Genomic DNA, 27,972 nt, shown 5'->3' on the forward strand with positions numbered 1-27,972 from the left:
TTTAGTGTCAAGTTATTGACAGTTTGTCATTTGTCACATATTTTCGATGGTTGTCACTGTTGTCTGCTGTCAGTAGTGTCAGTTGAATTTTGCTCTTTTTGAGAGGTGCAGGTTTAGTGTTTATATTTTAAATTAAATACGAATTCACAAAACAGATCGGCATTGCGGTATTTATTGTATTAAATACACTGTATCGCACCAACACATATTCAGAACATTGGAAGTCAAATTTAATCGAAAATCTCTTTAATAAATTTGCCGACATGAGTTCCCCGAAGTTGGTTGTTTCTTCGCCGAATGTTCAATATACAGACGACCACATCTTCGCCAAATATGAGTATGAAGACACCTTAGTTACAAATAAAGATGGTGTACTTACCGTGAGTATGACTTAATTGTTTATATATTTTAAATTAAAAATGCCGCGTGGATCTCATGTTTTCCTTGATATATGGAAAACATAACCAACAAATAACTTGTCGCTATGCTAGTCCAATGAAATAAAATCTATAAAAACACTTGAATGTGACAAATAAATATATTGGTAAAAATTTAAAATGTCTATAATTATAAGCTATATAAAGATGTAATTGAAAAATATTATGAGAATGCATAGTTTCTATGTCAATTTTGAATAGCTTGTTATGATGTCAAAGTCTAGCTAGTGATGTCAAAGTCGAATGAACGGGCATTTCTTACATTTGTAAATTAAATTACAAAAATAAAACAAAACAATCATCATCATGTCATTACTATTTTTAGTGTTTTGTACTCAAAGGTCAAAAATGGAACCCTATTAAGACACTAATGTCTGTGTGTCACAGGGCTCTATCTCTTGAAGCGTAACAGATATAGAGTTCAAATTTTCACAATGCATTTACTTTAGCTATAATATCAAATACTAGAAATTAAAAATAAATGGATATTTGGTAGTACAGAACTCTTCGTTTGTGAGTTAACTCGCACTTGACCAATTATATTGTGACTCGATGCATAATAAAGGCTTACAAATAGATTCGAGCATGTGTAGTGATGAAAGCGACTTAGTCTTTAAGTCCAGAAAAATCTCGACTCATTTTTTCTGTTCGATGAATCGACTAATCTTATAAGTATTGAGTCATACTACAAAAGATTAAGTCGGAGTCTTTTAACCACCAACACTGATTGGCATATTAAAAAACTTACATATAAGACTCAATAGGACATATTGACAGATCATCATCAACCCATTACTGTCCCACTGCTGGGCAAGAGTCTCCTCTTAGAATGATAAGGATTAGGCCATAGTCCACCGCATTGGCCAAGTGCATATAGGTAGATTCCACATACTTTGAAAACTTTTTTTTTAAGATTTCTGGGGTATGCAGGTTTCCTCACGATGTTCTCCTTCAGCATTTAAGCAAGTGATAATTACTATGCACTAATATGCTCATAACTTTAAAAAAATAGAGATGCATAGCATGCCTGGGATGTGAACCTTGGACCCCTCAATCCTGAGGCCGAGTTTCTTAACTACTAGGCTATCACTGCTTTTTCTAAGACTTCTATACTATGTACTTAACCAACGATGAACATGTTTGTCATTTTGGGTTTAATGAGTCCTAAGAGTAAAAGGAATCCCCAACTGAGTCTTTATCAGTCAGTCTTGTAAAATGGAGTCAAATCTTTTTTATCTACACTAATATTATAAAGAGGAAAACTTTGTTTGTTTGTTTGGTTGTAATAGGCTCAAAAACTACTGGACCAATTTTAAAAATTCTTTCACCATTCGAAAGCTATATTATCCACGAGTAACATAGGCTGTATTTTATATGAAATATGTTTGATAAATAGATTTTGAGGCGGTAAAAAGTTTACCAGGTCAGCTAGTAAGTACCCATAAAAGACCAAGTTTCTTTCAGCACAAATATCTTGAGACTAGATGTCTAGACTCTAGAGTTATGTGTGATTAGTTAATTTTTAAATTCAATGGAACTCAAAGACTTATTGTGGCTATGATGGTAGAATGCGTTATGTGCTTATTTATTACCATTAACTAGCTTTGACTGGTGACTTCACTCGCATTCAGAGGTTTTATCTGTCTTTGGGAAATGGTTCTTTTTTCGGGATAAAAGGTGCACTTTGTCTACTTGCCTGGATTACTTGGGTAATGTGTGCACATAATTTCATTATGGTACAGGATCCCTAGTATAGTTTTCATCATTTATTACTAACAAGCTGATTTTTAGTGAGTAGCTTCGTTTCGACAAGACGCCCAACATTTTTCCTTACAGCAATGTTGGTAAATGGTAGCTTGATGGGGCAGCAAGGATAAAATATGTTGACCGGACGAATTCTAAAAATTTATTACTAACCAAATTTTTCTTTGTTAATTATCAAGATAATTATTTAAATAACGTGAAAAAATATTTGTCCTACAAAATATAAGGTTTTTATTAAGGCGTCCCCCCTCTCCAACATGTATCATAAACAAGGTCATGAAAAATAATTACTAACCAGCTGATTTTTTTTTTATTGGCTGTCTACCATTTACATAGTCTACCATGCACATTGTCCTACAAATTGCATGGTATGTCATCTCGGACCTACGCTGAAAAGATGTTAATTCCGCAGGATTATTTTTTTTATTAGTAACTGTAGGACAAAGGTATCACGTGATAGGATAATATAATTTTTATCTAAATAAAACAATGTCCTACAAAAAAAAGGGTAACTTTTATTAATCCTACAAGATTTGTAATTTAACTATAATATAATATAAATAAACTATAAAACTGACGGACTGGAATAACGTACTTCGCAATTTGTAGGACAATGTGGGTAGTAAGCTGTGTAAATGTTAGACAGCTAATAAAAAAAAAATCAGCTGGTTAGTAATTATTTTTCATGACCTTGTTTATGATGCATGTTGGAGAGGGGGGACGCCTTAAAAAAAACCTTATATTTTGTAGGACAAATATTTTTTCACGTTATTTAGATAATTGTCTCGATAATTAATAAAAAAAAATTCGGTTAGTAATATTTTTTTTTTGATTCGTCAAATCAACATATTTCATCCCTATTATTTTAGTTATAAACCACAATCGAGAACTTTCGTACGAGAATTTGTTGGGCGTCTCATTGAAACGAAGCTATTCTGGAACACTCAGCTTGATACTAATTATTTTTACATTAAGTATTAGTACTACAACTTTTAAGTGTAGGTCCGAGATGACATACCATGTAATTTGTAGGACAATGTGCATGGTAGACTATGTAAATGGTAGACAGCCAATAAAAAAAAAATCAGCTGGTTAGTAATTATTTTTCATGACCTTGTTTATGATACATGTTGGAGAGGGGGGACGCCTTAATAAAAACCTTATATTTTGTAGGACAAATATTTTTTCACGTTATTTAAATAATTATCTTGATAATTAACAAAGAAAAATTTGGTTAGTAATAAATTTTTAGAATTCGTCCGGTCAACATATTTTATCCTTGCTGCCCCATCAAGCTACCATTTACCAACATTGCTGTAAGGAAAAATGTTGGGCGTCTTGTCGAAACGAAGCTACTCACGAAAAATCAGCTTGTTATTAATAAATGATGAAAACTATACTAGGGATCCTGTACTATGATAATGTAGATAATGTGTTCATGTGTGGCACACAAACACACTTACATACTTGTTAGGATGTACATTCAAATGGCAATATGTGAAAGTAGTGCTGTCATTTGAGATGTTTATTGTTTGCACTTCCAAGTAAAGGTCAAGATAAGTCTGCAATGTACTAAGCCACAGCTTGCATATGCAAACAGCATGGAGTACATTTGTATCCATCAGTCATGTTTACGTTTTATGGTAATCTTAATGCTAACTTATGGTATAATTACTTATCCACCGACACAAAAGAATATTGTTTAATTGCTCTATAATACAAAATATTTTACTAACTAACTTACCTGCATATACATTACTAACTAACTTACATGCAATAAAAGACTAACATAATTACATAATCATCTTATTTATAATATTGGAATAGCAAGTGACGAAGCAGTCCTCCTGATGAGAAGGGGCCACTGCTACCTATTTACCAGCTATCAGAGTTTTCTGTGAAGTTAGCCATTGAAAAATTCCTAGCAAACATCTGTAACATATGTCATGGAGACTTCTTAAGACATCTTACTTGGAGACAATTCCTAAAATCAGGGGTAGCAATAGCAAGCATGTTTATTCCTTCAATAACAAAGAACATATTTATCATCAGGCGCGCCCCTACAAGAAGTCGCTGTCCATCCGCACCACGCGGAAGGTCGGCAAGCTGGGCGTGATGCTGGTGGGCTGGGGCGGCAACAACGGCACCACCTTCACCGCCGCCGTCCTCGCCAACAAGCACGGCCTCAGCTGGAACACCAAGACCGGGAAGAAACATGCTAATTGGTAAATTTTACTAATATTCAATTATATAATATTTTGATCCGTTTTTTTATATATATGTATATACCTTTGGATAAAGATGTCCTTTTTGATAGAATTATTACCCTTACTTTATACTAATAGGTAATGAAAGAAGTAGAATTTTAGTGGTTCTACTTCGAAGGCATCACCACTACACCCATTTAGCTTCTTCATTCATTCAGCAGTGCTGAACGCTGCTGTATTCTGCCTTAAAAGGCGTTTTATCACACTTGTAGTAACCCTTTTAATTTAGTTCTAAGGAGTAGCAACCCTCGTCGCTGATCTCAAGTAGGAGAATGTCTCTCTGTTTATGGGAGTTGATTACAGGTGTCAATGATTGGTTGTACCATTAGACAATGCTTTGCTTTACTAATTCAACCAAAAATACACAATTCATAATCTGTCACATTTTCTTTTCAAATCATTATAATCATATTTTCTCCTATTCTTCTTAGGTTTGGCTCCATCACCCAAGCCTCGACGGTCCGACTGGGCCTGGACGAAACTGGAAACGACGTGTACGTGCCCATGTGTGACCTCCTGCCCATGGTGAATCCGAACGATTTGGGTAAATATACTTATTATAATTATAATTATGTATAACGTACTGTCTCATATGTTGTGCTCTGGTTTAAAGTGTGTGGTAAGTGAGACATACTTTTCCGAGGCGTTTCAGCTTAGTCCAGGGGTGGGGCATTTGATCTAATCCTATCTCGCGTTGATGACAGACGTCTATGGAGTACTATGGACGACATTAGCTAGGAACTTATCATCTTAGGTGGACTACATCGTCTGCTACTCATATATTTTATGAAATGCTCTGTGGTATCACTATATTTCTTAATACTTAATACTGGAATAGCTTGGTCTGGCGTGTACTCGATACAGTACGGTGGAGTAAACCTTCAGCCCTTCACCAATTAAGGATATAGATTTTGTGATTTGTGCTCAGCAATGGAACTTAAGATGCCTAACAATTTTACAACTTCCTAACACATTTTTCTCACGTAATTGACTTTCGTAATACAGTAGTTACGATACCGGTCGAAGTACAAAATTCAGAGGGAAGATTTGATACCCGGTCAGACACACATATAATAAATAGTTTTTTTTTAATAAAATAGTTATCGTCTCTTCTATGTGTGTGTTTATAGTGTGCACATTTTAATGTGGGATTGTATAAGGCATTTAATTGCAATATATAATAAGTAGAAAAAATCTTTGTATTCGAAATTTGCAAAGGAAATTTTATGAAACAAAATTGAGCTGAATTCACTCAATAAGAATACGTTTTCAGCAGTAATGTTACGCAATTCATACTTTGTTGTATGTATGAGATTCGCTTGTGGGCTTTGCATACTATTAGCATAATTAAGTGGTATGCGCGTGTAACAGTCAAGGTTAATGGTTATCTCTTTATTGGAGGTTTTCATTTATGTCATTTTCGTAATGGAAAGCCGCACACTGGTGATGGATATTGTATCATCAAAGTTATTAAGTTTATCAACACATTATATTTCATTGATCTGTTTTTTTTTAATTAAATGTGGTTTATGAAATCCAGTCAACAGGTCTAAGATTACATGAAATACATGCTGTATGAACTATGAAAAAATCCCATATTTTGTGTTAACTTGTAAAGTAAGCTTACATCAAACTTGAAATCTTTGTGACTCTGTATTTTATTTCTACTGTTAATTGTGACAAAGTCACATCGTTGTTCTGTGTGCGTCTTGTCTTATATTAATACAATATAGATTATGATTCTGAAGACTAGAAACAGTAAACTCGTTGAAGATTTTGAAAACACAAAAACGTCTTACTAAAGTTAAGTAATAAGATCGTTTGTACAGTTGAACTAGATATTGCTTGGGATGTCGCCCACATGCGCTTTGTTGACCACGGTAAAAAGAATCGTATGTGTAAATACAGGTATTAAACTATGTGTACGGCAAATTTCAACTAAATACATTACACCGTCTTTTCTTGAGACAGTAACAAACATCCAACCATCCGTCCTCACAAAATAACCCGGTTCTAATATTTGTAACATTGACAATATGGATATTTAGTATAGAAACTTTCATTCTTTTTAAAGCAATATTATTGCCTTGGATCTATGTGTATTAAGAGTAATATATCGCAATTTTTTCCATGTAAAGCACTTTGTGCAAGCCACTTTTCTTTTAACTTAAAGTTGACTCAAACGGAGTCGTGAGCAGAAGCTACTTATTTATTAAAGGTTATATCGCTAGAACAGAATAACAATATATCAATAGTGGAATATTCAAACTATTTCTATTCCTGCACTATTTGAAATTGTATCTTTTTGTTGTCGTCTTATTGCGTTGTAGGGCAGAAAATTTTCTCACAAATCCTTTCAGAAAACTAATATTGTAGTATTGGAAATAGACTTTTATGACGTGAATCTCTCAAGGGAGTACCTATTTATTAAGAACATGTTATATGATATTGTGAATTACAATCGTTTTATCTTTCTTTTGTATGACATTAACGAGAATTCCTCCCACCAGATAGGAAGTAGCCACTGTCCACTGACTTCTGTAATCATTGCCAAATACAATTGATTTTCTATCTGAGGTCGGCCACAGATGTGTTGCTACCTTTGAGGATTATATCAGAATGCCTTTCTTATCTCTTTTTTTAACTTTTGTGGCCTTCAAAGCAGAACTATTTATCGTTAGACATTTCCATTATAACCGAAGTAGGTGCAGCGGTGATACCCCCGGACTCAGACTATGAAAGTTTTTACCTTGTTTTGTTTTAGCTTTATACTTACAATGTATCCTTCACAGTTAACGTAAGACGAAGGTTTACATATTGATTGGTCCTTTATATTCAAGGTAAACAGTAATTATGCCAAACAGCCACATAGTATCACATAATCAGCAGATCATGCCGCATACGTTAAGCCATCTATTACCATTTATAAACGGTATATAATCATAGTGTGTTGGACATGCAACGTCGATGTACTACAGCCTACAACACGATGTGTATAATATGGCACTATGTAATTGATGCTGATTTGTTGCCGTTTACTACGGTTTTTATGTCCCACTGCTAAGCACGGAGCTATACTCGATTTTGCGGATAGTTTGGTTGGTTGTTCCACCCATCTACGAGCATATTCCACTGTTCTGCTCCAATGTGCTTCCCATAAGACATGAACATTGTTTATCGAATGATACTGAATAATAACTATTAGAAATTAGGCCTTAGTATAGTATATAGTAACTATGAGGTAGACAGCAGTGATAACCTAGTGATTAAGAAACTCGGCCTCTCGATCGAGGGGTCCGAGTTTCAACTGTCTAGAGTTGGTCCGTATAGCCAAGTTGCCACATTGAATTGTCTGACACGCCGACAATTCCAGGTTTGATCCTCTAAAGACATATAAATAATGCTTCTAGTGCTGCTAGTGTTTGTGTGTTTATGCCTCTTCTTTGTGTGTCTATAGCACCCATGATACAGGATTCCCTACGAATAGGGCGTGTAAATCAATTACTTTATTTTATATAGAACGGTGCAATAATAATATTATTTTCCCACAGTGATCGATGGTTGGGACATCAGCCCGCTGAACCTGGCGGAAGCCATGGACCGCGCGCAGGTGCTGGAGTACACCCTGCAGGAGCAGGTCAAGGACGAGATGGCGGAGATGAAGCCGCGCCCCGGTATCTACGACCATGACTTCATCGCTGCTAACCAGGTGAGTGAATATGTTATAGATACTTATTGCAAATGTTATACGGTTAGGCGTGGTTTTGTACATCTTCGGCTAATAATACCCTTAGACAATTTTTTTTATTTCGGTCAAATTGGACCTAAGGTTTGACCAAAGGGGAAGGTTGTATGAAGCACTAAAATTTTACAAATGAATGCGAGAGATTTTTTACTTGGTTTACCCCAGTGCACAGTATTGGGACATAAATTGAAGAGCGACAGCAGGAAATATGCGCACCAAAGAGTTTATTATAATATATTCGAAAATGTAATGAAGATTGAATATGTATATGTTTATTGTACACCCATTTAATGTATATTGATGAATAAAGCGCGCATTACCTTTGGCTTATGTGTATCGTAACAAAGTTAGCAACGTCGGACGCGGTTGGGAGTTAAATGGGTGGTCGCTATATAATGGCTTTTCATGTGCGATTCTGTGCTTTAAAGGGCACGTTAAGCCGTAGATCCCGGTTGTCATCATTAGTTTGTTATGGTTTTTATCATTAATTCGGATGCTATCAGTTGTTAAACTTGTCGAGACTTCGTGATCGGTTTGGAAACATTCAACACCTCAGTTCAGTTAAAATCAGTCAAGCCGTTCGAATTTACCAAAGAATGAGATATATGATAATATGGTACTTACTTACATGAAAGATGAAATTTGAAATGTACAATTTGCACTTTACCTTTTTATATAAATTCTGAAAACTATACTGAAAATATTTTGTATCCCATCAATAAATTCGGGAGAGACCTTCATTTACTACGGTTTAATGAGTGTCTAATTTTGAATGCACGAGTATCATAAATATGCAATGCTGCCGGAAAGCAACAAATTGTTTCATGTAACAACAAAATGCATTCAAGATTCTTGTTACTATTTCGGTGTCTTTAGTTCCTCATAAATATTAATACATATCTCGCAAATGAATCATATGTATAACAGTTTGTTGTGAATAAATTACTTTGTATTGCGAATGGGAAAGGTATTTTGTAGTTTTACATTGTATTAATGTATGACATTATGACGATATCGATGACCCATTAGTCTATTATTGTCTCAATGGGTATATCGGGACTAGAGTCCACCATGCTGACCAGTTGTAAGTCTGAGGACTTTGCAATTTTGAGAATTTTCTTGGAAATCCCAGTCTCATACATAGGCATCCTTACTCGTATGTTTTCCTACATAGTAAATATGAAGTTTTCTGCTGTCATCTTATAAAAACTAGTCATGGTCTTCCGGTAGTAACGGCTGTTTTTCTGTGGTCATAGCGCGTATTGGTGACTGCAGTAGATGAATAACTTCGTAATGAGACGTTTCGGGCGATTTCCTAGATTTAATTCCTTAGTTTCCTACGACAAAAATAATAAGATTGGTGCGGTAAAACAATTAAGTTTAACATATTATAATCATTTCCACATGGCAACAAGTGCGTAAAAAATATGGCTTGATAAATGCACAAACAAAAATAATAATATTCTATAAGTTGACGATGATTGATGCATTTCTATCTGTTACTAACTTAATTACAATGAAAAATAGTTTTATTTCAATTTTAAATAAATTTTTCGTTATCAATTTACTTTTAATACATACTTCATTATCGGCGAGCTGTAAACAAGATTTTGTCGAGAGCTCGAATAAATAAAAATAAAAATAGATACTTACATAAAAAAACTACGCATTCTAAGTTACATGTTTAATTTTTTTCTGAACTTAGATACAAGACAGATCCGCCGCCGCGCAGTAAATTAGTAACTTAATTAACATTTCTCCGGTTTGAATATAGTCTGTCTAATTAGTAATTTTATGCAGAAAATTGTAACCACTCGTGTTATGATTCTACTTGTACACATGGAAATGTTTAATCAACATTATTTGAATATTGCATTTAATTTCACGCATATGAATATTAGACGTTATTTTTTGAGTACAAATAACACAAATAATTTCATTTTGAGTAATCTAAAAACTTATCAGAGAATCTTTGTCACAGTTGGCGCAATAAACCTAAATAATAATGTTTATGTGTATGTATCCATTTTTTGGCCATATTATATGTAACAAATTGTAATCTTCTTTTATCGATGTGTAACGCTATTGGATTGCCAAATAAATGAACAAATAAATAAATAAATAAATGAGTCAACGGCAACCCTCTTCTTTTTGGGAAGACCAATGTCCCGTCCAGTCTGGTCAGTAAAAACGCAATTTTGAAACCATGAACCACCTGCAAGAGAACCACCATGAAAGGTCTCTTGCAGGTTGTTAACAGTGAATGGTTGTTGTGTACGATAGTTTGTTGTTGAAGGCACCCGCGCGGGCTAATCACTAATACTACCAAAGCCTAAGCTCGTCGGAGGCTCAGGGCGCAAATGTTGAATGAGGCCCCCAGTCTAAGGTAATCTAATTTTACATTCTTTTACAAATGTCTACAAGGGAACAGTGCCCGGTGCGGATCGCCCCTGCTCCCCCCATTGAATCCGACAGTTCAAGCGTCCTTCCGTTGTAGAGACATCAGCACCCAGCAATATGACGAGACTTCAAAGGGCTGCATGTGTGGGAACGTAAACATTGGTTGCAACGGAGAATACAGTGAGAATGTACGTGAATACCACCGTCGATGTATTCCACACAGCTCCGTGCCTACGTAATTGAATGTGTCAATTCTCGGAAGTGTCGTCTCTGCGCAAGGGAATAATCATATTTTCAACGTGCACTTTTGTAGGGCTGCCGCTACAGAGACCCTAACGTGCCGTACCCATGACACAATCAGCCTTGATTAAAATTATTATTTTAGACTCTTTTGCCTTGTAAAAATATTTTTAAAACCGATATCGTGATGGTTTTATAGGTTTTATAAGTATGTAAAAAGTAGTAACTGCTGTCGTTATCAACTTATTGTCCACTCTTATTGTCCACTGCTGGGCACTTGTCTCTTTTCGGAGTGAGAAGGCTATGGCCTGATGGACTATGATCCAGCGCACTGGGCACTCACACACATTTGAGATCTTTTTTAAAAAACTTTCAGTCGTGTAGGTTTTCTTACGATGCTTTCCTTCACCGTTACAGCAAGTAATCATTAATTTATAATAGGCATATAACTTTAAAAGAATATGGTAATTAATTCCCGTCATTTATTCAAGTCATTTCAGTTTAGTTCAGTTCAGTGCATAATGACAACCCTGATTCAATCACTCTATACATTTTACCCTATGTTAGACCTTTCAATTAATTTCTCCGTACTATATTATGGTTGCTGTATACTTTGTTTTACTCCATCGCTTTAATATTTGTATTACGCTGCAAGCAATAAAATCCAGTGGAAAATTATATGTTTCATAACAAAAATGTAATAGCGACGTAATTCCAAGAACAATATAAATTTTCTGCGCGTTATTGTTTCAAATATAAAATACTTTGTAAACATTTAACAGAAATGCGAAAATATTTTTGTACCAAAGCTAAGTGTTTTGTTTTGAAGGGTTGTAATGATGGCCGGACGTATTGGAACTACAGGCGTTCTGGCATAGATCAAGGTAGCAACAAATTTTGGTTGATGAAGGATCTTGTACTCATGGCACCTTACTAACACTTTCAATTCCGTTGGTGCCAGTGTTGGTTACAGGTGCGTTGCTTCCCCTGAAGACTAAGTCGGAACGGCTCAGATGTGCCTCCCTTATCAAACCCTTCAAACACAGCTGCGATTAACACTGTTGGTTATTAGGTGTAATTAGGTATTTCGATGATGGTGGTAGTGGGGGTGCGGGATACGAATATCGAAGGAATCTATCTTCCGAACCATCTGCCACTAATAAATACAATGTATTCATCATCATCATCATCAACAACCCATTACTGTCCCACTGCTGGGCACGGGTTTCCTCTCATAATGAGAAGGATTAGGCCATAGTCGGTGGACTATGGCCTAATCCTTCTTGGCCAGCGCGGTGGCGCTGGCCAAGTGCGTATTGGTAGACTTCACATACCTTTAACATTTTTTTTATAAATCTCCCAGGTATGCAGGTTTCCTCACGATGTTTTCCTTCACCGTATAGCAAGTGATAATTAATTTCTAATACAAGTTATTAAATAATAATATTGCAGAGAACGTATACAATTTATTTGTTTACTTTATATCCATGCTAATACCAAAATGGCGCCGAGCGAAGCCTCGTTACGGAAATTCACTCCCCATACAGACCACACTCCAGCTAATGAATACGTGGAAACTACGTGATAATCCCTTGCAATACTGCGTATCGACTCTACACCACTCACTCCCGACTCTATGTCGCTATCATACGACTCAATTTAACTACGCAACGTTTTACAAAGTTCAAAGGATTATCTTCCAGTATTTATACAACTACATGTAAAGTTTATTATATTTCGTCTGTAATTTCTCTGTGTATAGCTGTAGCGTGTGTGTAGCTGTATTCGAAATTTGAATGCTCTTTTTTCGAAGCAACCCTTCGCATGAGTTTGTTGTTTTAGAACCGGCCAGCATCGTCGACTGGTCAAAGCTTTAATGGTTCGTCCCTTTCTATTGATGTGCGATAGACAAAGATAGAGCGAAACTGCATATTTATTAAAGGATATTGCTTTTATGAATTCGGTTGCGTTGCACGACGGTGTGGGAGTTATCGATTTTAGCAGGGGGTGATCAAATACAAGTGGGTGGGAAGATTGTAACTACCTATGTTTTGATAATGCAAGTCTAGTACTAGGTAATATAAGTTTAGAGAGTAGTGTGGGGCATCCAGGTTTTTGATATGTAGGTAACCTATGGGGCTAAGCGTCGGCTTTATCAAAAAAGAAACACGGCGGCAACAAGGTTATCCTATCAGGAGAAATTTAAATATGTAGTCTCCGAAATAAGTCGAAATATAGCTCCTTCATTACCTTACTTTTACCATGAGAGTAGAACCCTCAACGGTTCTACCATCTTTAAAGATATAGCCACTTTTAAAAAATCTGCAATCGCCGTGATTCTCACTACTATCAGTCTATGTGACAAGTAGAAAACTGCTTTAATAGGATTAAACTTAATCTGATTATGAAAATAGAGGCTTCCTGTTATTACGTAATTTGTTATTACCTTCCCCTCCCTTATCTTTATATATGTAAGAAAATTACCGAGAAATTCTTCGTTTTTTTTATGAACAAGCGAAATCGAAACTTACAATATATGATAGCTTATAATCTTCTCAAGTATTCTGCACAAGAAATGTCCTTCTTTATGGAAAAATTTATCTTCAATGTATACAAATTATGTATTTAGATTACCTTAATGCGATTAATCGGTCAATATTTCTGCGATTATATTTTAAGCAATCTTACGTTGGCTACTTTGCATTCAAACGATTTATAAAGGACGCACAGTAGATACTTCAATTTATGAAATGAAAAAAATTAGAACTCTAGGAAACACTGTATGAAAGATGTACATGTGTGAAAGGTACATGTATATTTGTTTATGAAGAAAGAGTCGTGGAACACATGGTAAACGGTCATATTTACAAGAATACGATACGCTGGCACCATCTCTGGTTACATTGGAAATATTCCATTCGTCTTAGGTTGCCATGTTTATAAAACACGCATTGTTCCACGTATGGAGGGTAATGACAATAATGGTGGGATAATCCATACAGTTTTAATTTGTGACGTATGTAGATGGGTTTTTTAGGGATGCCTTTTTTAGGGTTCCGTACCCAAAGTGTAAAAAAGGAACCCTATAACTAAGCCTCCGCTGTGTATACATCTGTTCGTCTGTCACAGGGCTCTATTTCCTAAAGAGTAATAGACAGACACTTGACATTTTTACAGAGTACGTTTAAGGGTGGCAGCTGTAAATGGGGGTCGCAATACAACCGCAGCTTTTGACGTTCGAAGCTGCCCTTTTTGACTCCCCCCCCACCTTTTTTTTTAACACGCTTTTATTAGCTTCAGACGTATGTATGTTGGTATGTTAGTATGTAACGAAATCTTTGAACATGATATTAACCCCCTTCAAAACGTCGGATTAACTCGAAATTTGGCATACTTATTAAGGACCGATGACAATTCAATATTTTAAACATTAATAGTTTTGTACCATTGTCCTTATCAACATCCTCTGGATTAACGATTTTCGAGGCGAGATTTTTCAAACACCTTCAGCAAAGTTCATCGCAACTTTAGATTGCAAATAATTATTGCTATTTAGTTTCAATAGGCGTAACTTTTATATCGTGATTTTTAGTTTAGAAAATAATAATGTTATTTCCCTATAACTCAAATGTTCTGAAACATATCTATAATGCGCTCTTGTAGAATGATTTTTAGGATTCTCTGTCTCTCTGCGGTCTGTTCGTCTGTCGTTGGGCTTTATCTCTTAAATCGTAATAGATAGACACTTGATTTTTTTACAAACGATGAATAATGGTGGTCGCTATAACGAGAAATACTAAAAATTAATAAATAATTATAGTTCAAAAAACTAAAAAACACGCTTTTATGATAAAATCAACTAAAAAGTAGAAAATAATTTTCAATCTAAGAATCAATTAAGGAACAGTAAATAGTATAATTGTGGAAAAAGTGTGGGGTGCTCCATTTATCAGGTTCGAAAAGCACCCTATACTATTTACTGTTCCTTAATTGATTCTTAGATTGAAAATTATTTTCTACTTTTTAGTTGATTTTATCATAAAAGCGTGTTTTTTAGTTTTTTGAACTATAATTATTAATATTCCTTCAAACACGTCACAAAAAAACAAGTCAGAGAGAATTTAGTTTGATTTTCCATGGAAATCTTATTTCTAGTAACGTACATTCCAATCGTATATGTTCATAATAATTTTGGCAGCGACGCAAAATGTATACAATATTTTGCTTTAATTATATGCACACAACATAGTAGCGACTTAATACCGAAATACGTAATGATTCATGATGAATTTATAAGTGGCTCCATTGTCCGTTTAAATAAAATATTTAAGAAAAGTTTGTACAGCAGTAACGGACTTTGTACATTTAAAATAAATTTGAATTTTAAGTTTTAGTATCGTGCAGAATTATATACGCTTGCTACAAGCACCTACGTCACACTTATTGATGCCTTATTGATCACCAATGTTGCTATGTTCCGGTTGAACCGTGTGGTATGTACGAGTATTTATCCGAGGTGTTTCAATTTGGGCCTCAGGGGTCCACTCTTATCATGCACGCAATCATGGTAAGGTACTACCGCCCATATAGCTTATATGGGCGGTAGTACCTTACCATGATTGCGTGCTACTAACTACGTACTAATCATGGTAAGGTACTACCGCCCATATATATTATATGGGCGGTAGTACCTTACCATGATTGCGTGCTCGTTTGTGTCTTCGAATTATTTTAAAACACGAACACACTACAATTTTATTTCTTTGTATCGATTTTCTATTTATGTCAGTGTAACGTTAGCCTTGTAACTAAATTACGAAAATGCCCATAGTGTACGCATTTCCTATAATTACGCACAGTTCCAACAAATTAACATTATATTCCTACGGTAAGTACGTTTTTGTAGAAACATTTGAACGGCACATTATCAAAGTTAAGGAAAATATGAAAATGTATATTTATATGCTCATTATATAAGTTTGACGTAAGCGCTTGAGGAAAACGAAAATTATGATTTATTATATTAATAATGGTTATCATTATGGGTAATGAATGAATACTTCAAGAGATAGAGGATGGTTAACGTTTGATTCAGGATGTTCGCATGCTGAATGAAAAACGTTATTACTATCACATTTTCATGAAAAAAAAAACGCATGAAATTCCATACTATTTTTTTTTTGTAATTAACTCCACATTGGATTTAAGTCCGGTGTAGGGGCGACACTAGCGCATTGTCTGAGACCCCTAGCAGATATGTTCTTTAAGCGTCGGTGATCGATTTAGGTGCTTTTCGGAAGCTAGATTCAGTGCAGTAGCGACCAAATGCTACACCCAAACACCTTTGAGCGGCGGGTGCAGCTCCAAGTCCGTCTACCCTGGACGCAACAGAAATCGTTAAAACGCACGTTTTCGACACTGCGACCGAACGCAAGATCTCGCAAAACATAATACAATACAGGTGCAATCTGCACGATGTGAATTATAATGAAAAAGCAAAATATGCCAAAAATAGCAAGTCTGCTAGGCTCGTAAATACTGTTTGAATGCCTCGTATAAATGTGTCAACACTTGCCCATGACTTTCAAACTACATCATAATAACGTTTACTATGGCTTTTGTGAGGTTACTTTTACATGCGGTGGTGGTGTTTCAGGAGTCGAAAGATGGAAGACTCCGCCACCTTTATCTTTTAGGTTTAACCTTATTCTTAAGATGTGTCCTTTGTCGTTAAAGCATATCGAAGAATAGATTGAAGTACGTTATCGATTTGAGCTTTATGTTCAAGGTAAACTTATGCTCTGACCTACCTTTTCTAATCCCTGACACAATAGACGTGTGTTATAAAAATGCATGCACTTATATGTCTCTCTGTTTGTGGGATCATAGATCCTATATGGATGAACCGAATCTGATTTAGTTTAAAGCTATAATCCTGTAGTATTAGGTAGGAGTTCTATACAAATAAAAAATATATTTTAAGATTACTTGATCAAGAGTGTTTTAGCTATGATTAAACAAATACTGTTTAGCAATTTAAAGATAATCAGGTCTTTTCCAATCAGGGTTTAGTAATGGAAGATTTCTTATATTTTTTAGAGCGACCGTGCGACTAACTTGGTGGAAGGTAGCAGATACGAGCAGTACCTGAGGATCCGGGAAGACATCCGGGACTTCCGTGAGAAGCATCAGCTCGACAAGATCATCGTCATCTGGACCGCTAATACTGAACGGTAAGTTTCCTTTTCGGTTCCGTGAAACTTGTGAAAATTATTAAGTTGCGTTGATGGATTTTATCGATTCTGGACCTAAGTCGGTTATTTAATTGGTTTAAAGATTATCATACATAGACAGGTACGACAAATAATAAACGGACAAGTGTGAGACGAACTTGCGCAATGATCCTGTAATTATGTAGATATTGTATTCAACGTCCTTTCCCGTATGAATAAAGAAAATATAAAACTATTAATTAGTAACTCTACATCTTCATTTTATGAATTGCTTTACAATTGCATAAACAAATGTAGATAAAATGTAGAGCAAGCATTTGGGGAAACTATGCCCGAATAGCTTACTCTACATTTCGGTTCATAGTTGCTTACTCTACACTTTAGTTAGTTTCGCAACGCGTGCGTGCGTGACGTCAGCGGTTGCTCAGCGCGACCGCAGCGGGTCGTTGATCTGACGCTCGTCTGGTGACGTCACGCGCCGGCCTATCGTACGATCAACACCGGCCAATGATGTTACGCTTGTACGGCTCGTGACGTGCTTGTAAAGATTTGTATCACTTGTTTCAGTAGAGATACTACTCAAAAATGTTGGTTTTTGTGTTTGCCTCTAGCTCTTTCTGTATCAGAAACAGCCAATTTGGGTAATATTCTTCATTGGAACAAGTTATACCATTAATATTGAATGATTAAACATTGAGGAGCTAACTGAACAAAGTCTTTAACGGCCCCACATACGAGTATGTATTACACACACAAATAAAACGAATAGTCACTGACTATTCCGTACATTTGTTTACTTAGTTCCCGATTTGACCAAATATCCCTCTATTGGATTGTCAAATTGTTAAATATTTTTTTTCGGATTTCAATACCTTCAATTTTCATCTAAAGGATGTTCGCAAGTGCATCGGCGTAGGAGCAACCCAATATTTAGGACAACATTACGGACGAAACTTCGAATTTTGCGCAGACGACCGCTTGTAGTCACATAAAGGAAGTGCTCGTGTAAAAGGAAATACGCGACTATACTTATGAACCATTATTCATGCCCCATTCCGCTTTTTATCAGATGAACTCGCTACAATAACCGGTTTCGCTTTGATTCTTACTTGTACTTACGATCGTCGTTGTTCAACTAACTTAGTATTCTAAAGCTATGGTTTTATTGCTTTATTTTTGTAAAAAATACTAGCCTATAATATAACATTTTTGTGTACAAAACTACTAATAGATACAATGAGGAAACCATAAAATAAGAGGACGTGTATCTAGAAGTGAAACTATTCCCAAAAAGTATTATAAAATATTATATATTATGATATCATATTAGTTGACGCCTAGCCAGCACGGTGAACTATGGCCTAATCCTTCTCATTCTGAGAGGAAACCCGTGCCGTGGGGCAGTAATGGATTTGTGACGATGATGTTGTAACCTTTTTCAATAATATTACAAATATCGTTACAAGAATCTTTCCTCTCTTGGCATGCCAAAAATGCCACGATCGAAATGTCTGCGCATTAGTAAAATGTACAAGTCGACATGATTATAATATTTGCCAAGTAGGCGTTTTCCATGAATGAATGCGTCATGTGTTTTAATGTGTCGTATGAGCATCGTACGATGTGTGCAACAAGTTACTGCACGCGACTCTACCCTGTTTTGACTGCTTTCTTCTTACTCTATCTCTCTATCTGACGGCCCCTTTTATTTCTTTACTCTTTACTACTTGAAGTGAATTGGTAACAAGAGGAGCACGCTTGTTACCAATTCCTTAGTCATAGTTAAACATCTGTTACAGTCTAGATATATTGTAGGTTGTATATGTAACTTCCTGTTAAAAATATGTATTTTGAATATTTATTCTACAAATGTGGAAATATTCTATTTAATTAAATTCAGTCGTGTTTCAACAAAGTTAAACACTGATTTCCAAGAGGATACCACGAAATGAACAGAAATTAAAAATGTTGAAAATTATTAACTTTTCACAAACATAAATATTTTTATGGAAAATGATATCGTATTCCAATATAAGACAGAAATAGCGAGTGGGGAAAGCAGAGATCTTCAAAATTCAACACAGTGCTAAATAATCATAATTATTCACAAAAAATGACTCCTCTACTTGTTATGCAGATAATTTTAGAATACTTAATTGATATACAAAGAAACAGAACGAATGAATGTACAATGATAATTGGATTTTGTTCAAATCAAATTTGTAAGTGCATGGTGAATTTGAAATTTAAATTACTAAATTGTATGGAAAATACACTGTCTTAACACATACCTAAAGATTTAGCGATAACAGAGCTCATAAAAGTTTTAGCGCTTGGTCATAGGGTTACCATGATTTAACATTAAAATGTCCTCTTTTTTAAATCAGTGATTTCAATATTAAAATGTGTTACACTACAAATTATATAGCTAAACACACACACGTAACCTAATATAAACATTTAAACGTCATATATTCTAATCGCATATATCCAAACACCAACTCTTATATAACCAGAGTAAATCACACATCACAACCAAATATCATAAGCAAAAAGCACACAACTAAACATAAGCAAATGTCGCCAACTAATCGTCACGCAGTTAAAACGTCACACAACCATACAATAAACAATGAAACATCACAACTAACCTCCACATAACCTCCCGTGTTTTCCCCTCAAGGGTTAATGATATAGCCCACAACTAAGGAAACAACCAAGTGTTAGACAACTAAACATACAACACAACAACATACACACTAACAAAGATACTACAACTAAATATTCAACAACAAAACGCCAAGCGATACCAAATCTCAATTAAACTTAGCCTCTAAAAATCAGCATTCACTGCACACATCGATAGCAAAAAACTACTAATAATCCTTATCCGGTAATATAATTGTACAACCCTAATCTCCTCTCAACATAACATTTATACACGATATTTTTTCCCACACGCGTAAGATGTTTCACAAAGGTTTACATTATAATCTTATGGAATTATTTATTCATACAAAAAATACAGTGGCATTAATATTACACGAACTAAGAAATCACATGCAGTGATACTTAACACATTTTTTTCTTGACTCACGGTTATCAACTCTAATCGTACATTTAAATTTAGGTAGCTTTCAACTTAATTTGCTTTAATTAGCTTATGGCTACTAAAAATGCGTAAACATTATCAGTAATTTGAATCGTACGCTTAACACGACATTAGTGTCTGTTTGGGGATTAACTATTTGTTTCTTTGTAGAATTTTTTTGGTGGACAAATTGAGTATATTAAACGAATATTGATATTATAAAACAGAAATAAGTGATTACTTGGAAGCATTGGAATCGAAGCAGGTCTTACGTCACACATGACGTTAGTTATGAAATAATTCATCAATCCTTGTTGTCTAACTGCTGGACACGGGTTTTATCGTTTGCGTATACATATAAAAATTAAGTATCTATGACCACCGGCTTTTATTGGAGCAGCGTAATAACTCACCCTTCTCCAGTAGCGGGAAGATTCTTGCCTAATAGCGCATAAATATATAGGCAAAGGAGGATGTCCTACCAAGCTAGGAAATCATTCAGGGTCCATTGCCCGACAGCTTCAAGTTCGGAACTTGAGTAAATCCAAAGTATGAAAAAAGTTCCATAGCGTTATTCGCCATCTCTTGGCGAGTTGTGGAAAGTTTTATACATGTTTTGATTGAGTGTTGTTTTATCGTAAGGTTCGTGGATGTGGAGAAGGGTGTGCACGACACAGCGGATAACCTGATGGCCGCGGTGAAGAGGGACCACAGCGAGGTCTCACCTTCGATCCTCTACGCGCTTGCCTCTGTCGATGAAGGCGTAAGTATTTTTGCTCTCTTAGCAAAATCAACACCAAAAGTATCGCCGTTGTTAGTTTTAAATTAGAGTTATTATTACAAAATTGTTTGGTATTTTAAATGAGACAAGTTAAAGATGGTACACCTTTGCATTTTCTAATAACTCCAGGATAAAAATCCTATGTAATTGTTGTTCTGATTGATGGTGGTTCAGGTCTATTCAGTTTTCTGTCCTGTGTATCATGCATCTGAGATAATCAGCTAATCTCGAATGGGTCAAAGAGTTGTATTATAGTGTAACAAATTTTGTGTACAAAGTCCATGTTATTAAATATCTACGTCATTGGGTTTTAGGACACCTAAGAAACAATGTTAGGTCCTGATTCAAGAGTATATTTGATCAGTTGAACCCAGTATGGCTATTTCTTCTGTGGTTTAAGTTGGATTAAATTAATTAATAGAATAAATATGAAAAGGGTAACGATTACCTTTCAGATCAATTCATGTTTTTAGTTTTATGACAAAAATCGCATATTATTCACACCACACATACCACATATGTTACCAAAACCCCCCTTTGTCCCTAGTGCTGCTACATCAACGGCTCGCCCCAGAACACGCTGGTGCCGGGCGTGGTGCAGCAGGCGCAGCGGCGCGGCACCTTCGTGGCGGGCGACGACTTCAAGTCCGGACAGACCAAGCTCAAGTCCGTGCTGGTGGACTTCCTGGTGTCCGCTGGTGAGTGGGACAGTTTAGTCTGATGACTTAGATAGAGAAGATGGTTTTTGCTTGGTTGGGACTCGGCTACGGTGAACTATGTGATGTGAGGAGGCACCTTAGCTATATCTTTTCTACACACATTTTGGTTATGTCTATAGAAAAGATGCAATGTTAGCACTGCTGTGATGATTACAGGTTTTTTTTTATTATATATGAGTAGCAGACTAGCACGCAGTCCACCTGATCGTAGGTGGCTACTGCCGCCCATGGACACCTGTAATCAACCCTAGGTAGGATTAGATATTCCTACCTGACGTCGGCCACAGATGCGCCGCTACCGCCTTGAGGACTAAGCTGGAACGCCTCTGAAACGTCTGTCTCCCTTACCACACCCTTCAAAACGGAACATAGCAGCGCCTAATACTGCCGTTATTAGGTAGAAATGGGTGTGGCGATGGTGCCGCCGGAGTCGAATCACAAAGGCTTCTACCACCTTCAACACAGGTTGTCTAAGACAGTACTTACAATCCGTTGGTCGGCACGCTCGTTGGCTGCTGCTTTTTTCAACTGAAAGATTTTAAACATAACCGTATGTTGCAGGTATAAAGCCGACGGCGATCGTCAGTTACAACCATCTCGGCAATAACGACGGCAAGAACCTGTCCGCGCCGAAACAGTTCCGCTCGAAGGAGGTACGATTACATTTATCTTTATACATAAAATTCAGTTATCGGACAAATTGATTGACTGGCATACTGTACACAATATTTCCTTTCTATTTTAATGTTTTTGTATACTGTGTTATCCCGAAGTTGTACGAGCATGTCAAACTGGGTCGAAGCTTATTCTGTACGGGTTTAGTTCGTGTAAATGTAAATCAAAGGGCCAATGACAATTATTATAGAATTTCAATTATTATATAATTGGCATTGACACTTTATACACTCATACTCACATATTTGGATTCCCCGTGGTAATCTGGAATGTACCCAGAACTCTTTGGTATCATGCTACAAGAGACGAGTTCTAGACCTAATTCTCAATTTCTTGTTTATAAATAATAACCGGTGGTTTGAATAGATAACGAAGAGCAACGTGGTGGACGACATGGTGGCGTCCAACAACATCCTGTACGAGCCCGGCGAGAAACCCGACCACGTGGTCGTCATCAAATACGTACCCTTCGTTGGTGAGTACCCTTTTAAAGTGGCCGGGTTAAGTAACTTCAGATGGGCGGTAAAGTCCTATAATTTATGAACGCTGCATGACAAATCTTACACAATACACTCACTTAGTCTCAAGCTCCGCGAGATATCATACTTAGTCTAAGCTGCAGAAATTAGCATGCAGTCCACCTGATGGTAAGTGGTTACTACCGCTCAGGGACATGTGTAATCAACTCCAGGTAGGATTAGATATTCCTACCTGAGGTCGGCCACAGATACGTTACCCTGAAGATTAAGATGGAACGCGTCGAAAAATATGTCTCCCTTACCACAACCAGAACACAGCAGCGCCTAATACTGCTGTTATGAGGCAGAAATAGGCGTGACTGTGGTGCTGCCGGAGTCGTACCACAAAGGATTCTACCACCTTCAAAAGTGTAATCCCTACGAATAATTTCCAGGTGACTCGAAGCGTGCCATGGACGAGTACTCCTCGGAGATCCTGTTGCACGGCGTGAACACCGTGGTGGTGCACAACACGTGCGAGGACTCGCTGCTGGCCGCGCCGCTGCTGCTGGACCTGCTGCTGCTGGCCGAGCTGCTGGCCAGGGTGCACTTCCGAGACCCGCACACGCAAGGTGAGGATGTGAGGATGTCGGTACAAGGTGATTGAGATGAACGTGAAGGTATTCCATGAAAGAAATTAAATTATGTTTTATTCTCTAGAAAAGTATGCATAACTATATATTCCTCTCTGTACTACGTGACCATGTCTCCACAGTGAACCGGGTTGCATCCATTCGACACTGTTCCGTGTGTTCCTTGCTATAGTCAGGCGCTGCTCCTCGACTCCTCGCAGAGTGGAGCATGGTGGATCTGGCGCAATCTTCAATACCCCGTGTCCACTTACAGAGTGGATCTGACTTCTTCCCTGTTGTCCGTTTTGTCCCGTCTTCTCCTTTTGCCCAATAATACTCAGCTGTCTTTCCTGCAGAGTGGAGCGCCCAGCATCCGGATAAACCCTCTTTTATACCCAGTGCCCACACAGCCGATTTGCCTGCGCCCCCTGTTCGTCTGCCTTTTATCCCGTACCCGGTGCCGTGGGAGCGACGCAGGGTTATGTGATTCTTACCGCACTAAAACCCCCCCGGTGGCCGTCCTCGGCGCTGCGTCGAGGGCTCCGGAATCTCTAACGGAACGCAACCGGAGTCCTCTTGGCGCGTTGCCCCGTCGGGCTCCGCCCAGGTGAGCTTGACGCTCGCTACACCGTTTGGTGCGTACGACGGTACTGCCCCTTTACTACAACCACAAAGTAATATCATATAACCTCATTGCTTACAGAGTGGAGTTCGCTGCACCCGGTGCTGTCGCTGCTGGCGTACCAGCTGAAGGCGCCGGCGGTGGCGGCGGGCGCGCCCGTCGTCAACGCGCTGTTCCGGCAGCGCGCCGCGCTCGACAACGTGCTGCGCGCCGCGCTCGGCCTCGCGCCCGCGCACTGCATGCAGCTCGAGCACAAGGTACACTCGCCGGCGCACAGTGGGGCGCTGCACCCGGTGCACAGCTGCTGGGTACCGCTCGACAACGTGCTGCGCGCCGCGCTCGGCCTCGCGCCCGCGCACTGCATGCAGCTCGAGCACAAGGTACACTCGCCGGCGCACAGTGGGGCGCTGCACCCGGTGCACAGCTGCTGGGTACCGCTCGACAACGTGCTGCGCGCCGCGCTCGGCCTCGCGCCCGCGCACTGCATGCAGCTCGAGCACAAGGTACACTCGCCGGCGCACAGTGGGGCGCTGCACCCGGTGCACAGCTGCTGGGTACCGCTCGACAACGTGCTGCGCGCCGCGCTCGGCCTCGCGCCCGCGCACTGCATGCAGCTCGAGCACAAGGTACACTCGCCGGCGCACAGTGGGGCGCTGCACCCGGTGCACAGCTGCTGGGTACCGCTCGACAACGTGCTGCGCGCCGCGCTCGGCCTCGCGCCCGCGCACTGCATGCAGCTCGAGCACAAGGTACACTCGCCGGCGCACAGTGGGGCGCTGCACCCGGTGCACAGCTGCTGGGTACCGCTCGACAACGTGCTGCGCGCCGCGCTCGGCCTCGCGCCCGCGCACTGCATGCAGCTCGAGCACAAGGTACACTCGCCGGCGCACAGTGGGGCGCTGCACCCGGTGCACAGCTGCTGGGTACCGCTCGACAACGTGCTGCGCGCCGCGCTCGGCCTCGCGCCCGCGCACTGCATGCAGCTCGAGCACAAGGTACACTCGCCGGCGCACAGTGGGGCGCTGCACCCGGTGCACAGCTGCTGGGTACCGCTCGACAACGTGCTGCGCGCCGCGCTCGGCCTCGCGCCCGCGCACTGCATGCAGCTCGAGCACAAGGTACACTCGCCGGCGCACAGTGGGGCGCTGCACCCGGTGCACAGCTGCTGGGTACCGCTCGACAACGTGCTGCGCGCCGCGCTCGGCCTCGCGCCCGCGCACTGCATGCAGCTCGAGCACAAGGTACACTCGCCGGCGCACAGTGGGGCGCTGCACCCGGTGCACAGCTGCTGGGTACCGCTCGACAACGTGCTGCGCGCCGCGCTCGGCCTCGCGCCCGCGCACTGCATGCAGCTCGAGCACAAGGTACACTCGCCGGCGCACAGTGGGGCGCTGCACCCGGTGCACAGCTGCTGGGTACCGCTCGACAACGTGCTGCGCGCCGCGCTCGGCCTCGCGCCCGCGCACTGCATGCAGCTCGAGCACAAGGTACACTCGCCGGCGCACAGTGGGGCGCTGCACCCGGTGCACAGCTGCTGGGTACCGCTCGACAACGTGCTGCGCGCCGCGCTCGGCCTCGCGCCCGCGCACTGCATGCAGCTCGAGCACAAGGTACACTCGCCGGCGCACAGTGGGGCGCTGCACCCGGTGCACAGCTGCTGGGTACCGCTCGACAACGTGCTGCGCGCCGCGCTCGGCCTCGCGCCCGCGCACTGCATGCAGCTCGAGCACAAGGTACACTCGCCGGCGCACAGTGGGGCGCTGCACCCGGTGCACAGCTGCTGGGTACCGCTCGACAACGTGCTGCGCGCCGCGCTCGGCCTCGCGCCCGCGCACTGCATGCAGCTCGAGCACAAGGTACACTCGCCGGCGCACAGTGGGGCGCTGCACCCGGTGCACAGCTGCTGGGTACCGCTCGACAACGTGCTGCGCGCCGCGCTCGGCCTCGCGCCCGCGCACTGCATGCAGCTCGAGCACAAGGTACACTCGCCGGCGCACAGTGGGGCGCTGCACCCGGTGCACAGCTGCTGGCGTACCGGCTGAAGGCGCTGTGGGCGACTGTACTTAGCTACGAAAACAAATACACGTGCTCTCCGCAGAAGTGCTGAACGCACACTAGCTCGCGATCATAGAGAGCGGCTGCAATGTGGAGGTGAGTCTATCCGCCTCCCCCCGTCTTTTTTCCTCTGACCTTTGTTTTGCTTCTGAGACGCGTATCGCGCATAGTTAAGAGCGGACTGGCAGTTCGGTGCGATTTATACACTCCGCGACAAACTTCTAGTCCGCTCCGAATATAGAAACGAGTCGCGTCACAACAGCAAATTGTAGATATTAGCGGGACGAAGACAGCGCAGGACCGCCCGGCACCCTCCGCTGCCCGCTCTCGCCCACAGGTAGCTGCGTCAATGTGCCCTTACTGTTGCCTAGGAGTATATGCTAGTAATTGTGTTCGACCTCATTGGCTCCTAAGTTTATAATCCTACCTAAGATTGAGCAAACCCGTCAAAACGGAACATAGCAACACTTAACAATGCTATTATTAGACAGAAATACATGTGGTGTGGCAGTGGTGCCATGAATTTGTTTCCGCCTTCACAATTACATCTTTACATTTGTTTTGATCATTAAATACCCTTAATGTGAGTTGTCAATCGACCACTCCAATCCTCCAGGAATCGAATCAACAATTCGATCTCCAATACACTACAATGACAAACATTAGTTCCTAAATGAAAAATGAATAATTAAAAAGATCAAAAACCCGAAAGCATATAGTATAAAAAAAAAAAATTACAAAATCAACTTATAAATTTCAGGTGCCATTCTTGATGAACGAGCTGAGATCCGGCGCTATGTTTTCGTCCTCGGCGTCGCCCGCTAAGGAAATTCCCCAACAAAATGGCGACCACTAAGATGCACGCTATCTCTTTCTCATTTACCATCGACCACCAAGAGCAAGAGAGATAGACTATATTGTATAACGATATATTTTTCGGTGCGTATATATTTCTCATAGTAATAAGTTGCGTAGCTCTCAGAGTGTCGTCTAAATGTATCAAAATGTAACGACATCTTGTAGTTTAGATGTTAAATATGTATATCCCTCTCTATACAGGCTATTATAGACTGAATATTGTTCGGATAAGGGGTAGAGTTGTGTGCACTTGAATGTTGATGTTCGTATGCGATGGGGTACGAGATCTGTATGGAAATCTCTCAAGCTTTTAATTTTTTATTGTAACACTAAACACTGTTCGTAATATTGTTTTTAAGCATTCGTGAAATTCACAAAACAATGAAATATAAAATTTATCTATTTTTTAAGATTACATTTTGCGATGCAGGATTTTTTTATTGGAGAGTAGGTTTAGATTTCATTGGGAAGTAATCTCACAAACTCGATAAATTTTCACACGATTATTAAAAGTTTTATCAAACAAAAAATACGGTCTGTCTGGTACTATTATATTCTGGGCATTGAAGTTTTTGTTTGGGTGTGAAATGGCATGTAGCGTCATTTAAATGTAATAGTAAGCATATAAAACATGGCGTATCCCCTAATATAATTGGTTTTGTATATTTAAAAAAACAGCTTTTTTTGGCGCGCATACGAATCATAACGAATATCGTCTGAGCATAGAGGCACAAACAACACTTTATTATTTATATTGTTTAGCAGTATTTATTTATTACATGATTAAATCGATACAAACTGTATAATCGATACCTCTATGATTTACTCGAGTGAGAAATAGCTTGAAGCGTTACAGTTAATTTGCAAGGCAAATATTTACAGATATTACCTGTTTATCTTAATTTAATATTCAGATTTTATTAAGGTTTACTGCCAATTAGCGGGATTTATTTATTATATTGGCTATAACTTCAAAAAATTAGGCGTGTTCGAGT

General features: G+C 39.4%; 1 protein-coding gene across 1 annotated transcript; it reads left to right on the top strand.

The window, feature by feature from the left end:
• Positions 1–50: 50 nt before the first annotated feature.
• On the top strand, positions 51–27,967 carry Inos (Inositol-3-phosphate synthase). The gene is made up of 12 exons (XM_073088524.1): positions 51–380; positions 4,254–4,426; positions 4,900–5,012; positions 8,020–8,177; positions 16,953–17,086; positions 20,820–20,940; positions 21,506–21,656; positions 22,239–22,330; positions 22,719–22,827; positions 23,266–23,442; positions 24,146–24,321; positions 26,880–27,967. The coding sequence occupies exons 1-12, from the start codon at positions 264–266 to the stop codon at positions 26,973–26,975; spliced, it is 1,617 nt and encodes a 538-aa protein (XP_072944625.1). The 5' UTR covers positions 51–263; the 3' UTR covers positions 26,976–27,967.
• Positions 27,968–27,972: the final 5 nt, after the last annotated feature.

This window comes from Epargyreus clarus, unplaced genomic scaffold, assembly GCF_041222505.1.
Source record: "Epargyreus clarus isolate Ecla_fem2 unplaced genomic scaffold, WU_Ecla_fem_2.2 ptg000027l, whole genome shotgun sequence".
Lineage (NCBI taxonomy): Eukaryota > Metazoa > Arthropoda > Insecta > Lepidoptera > Hesperiidae > Epargyreus > Epargyreus clarus.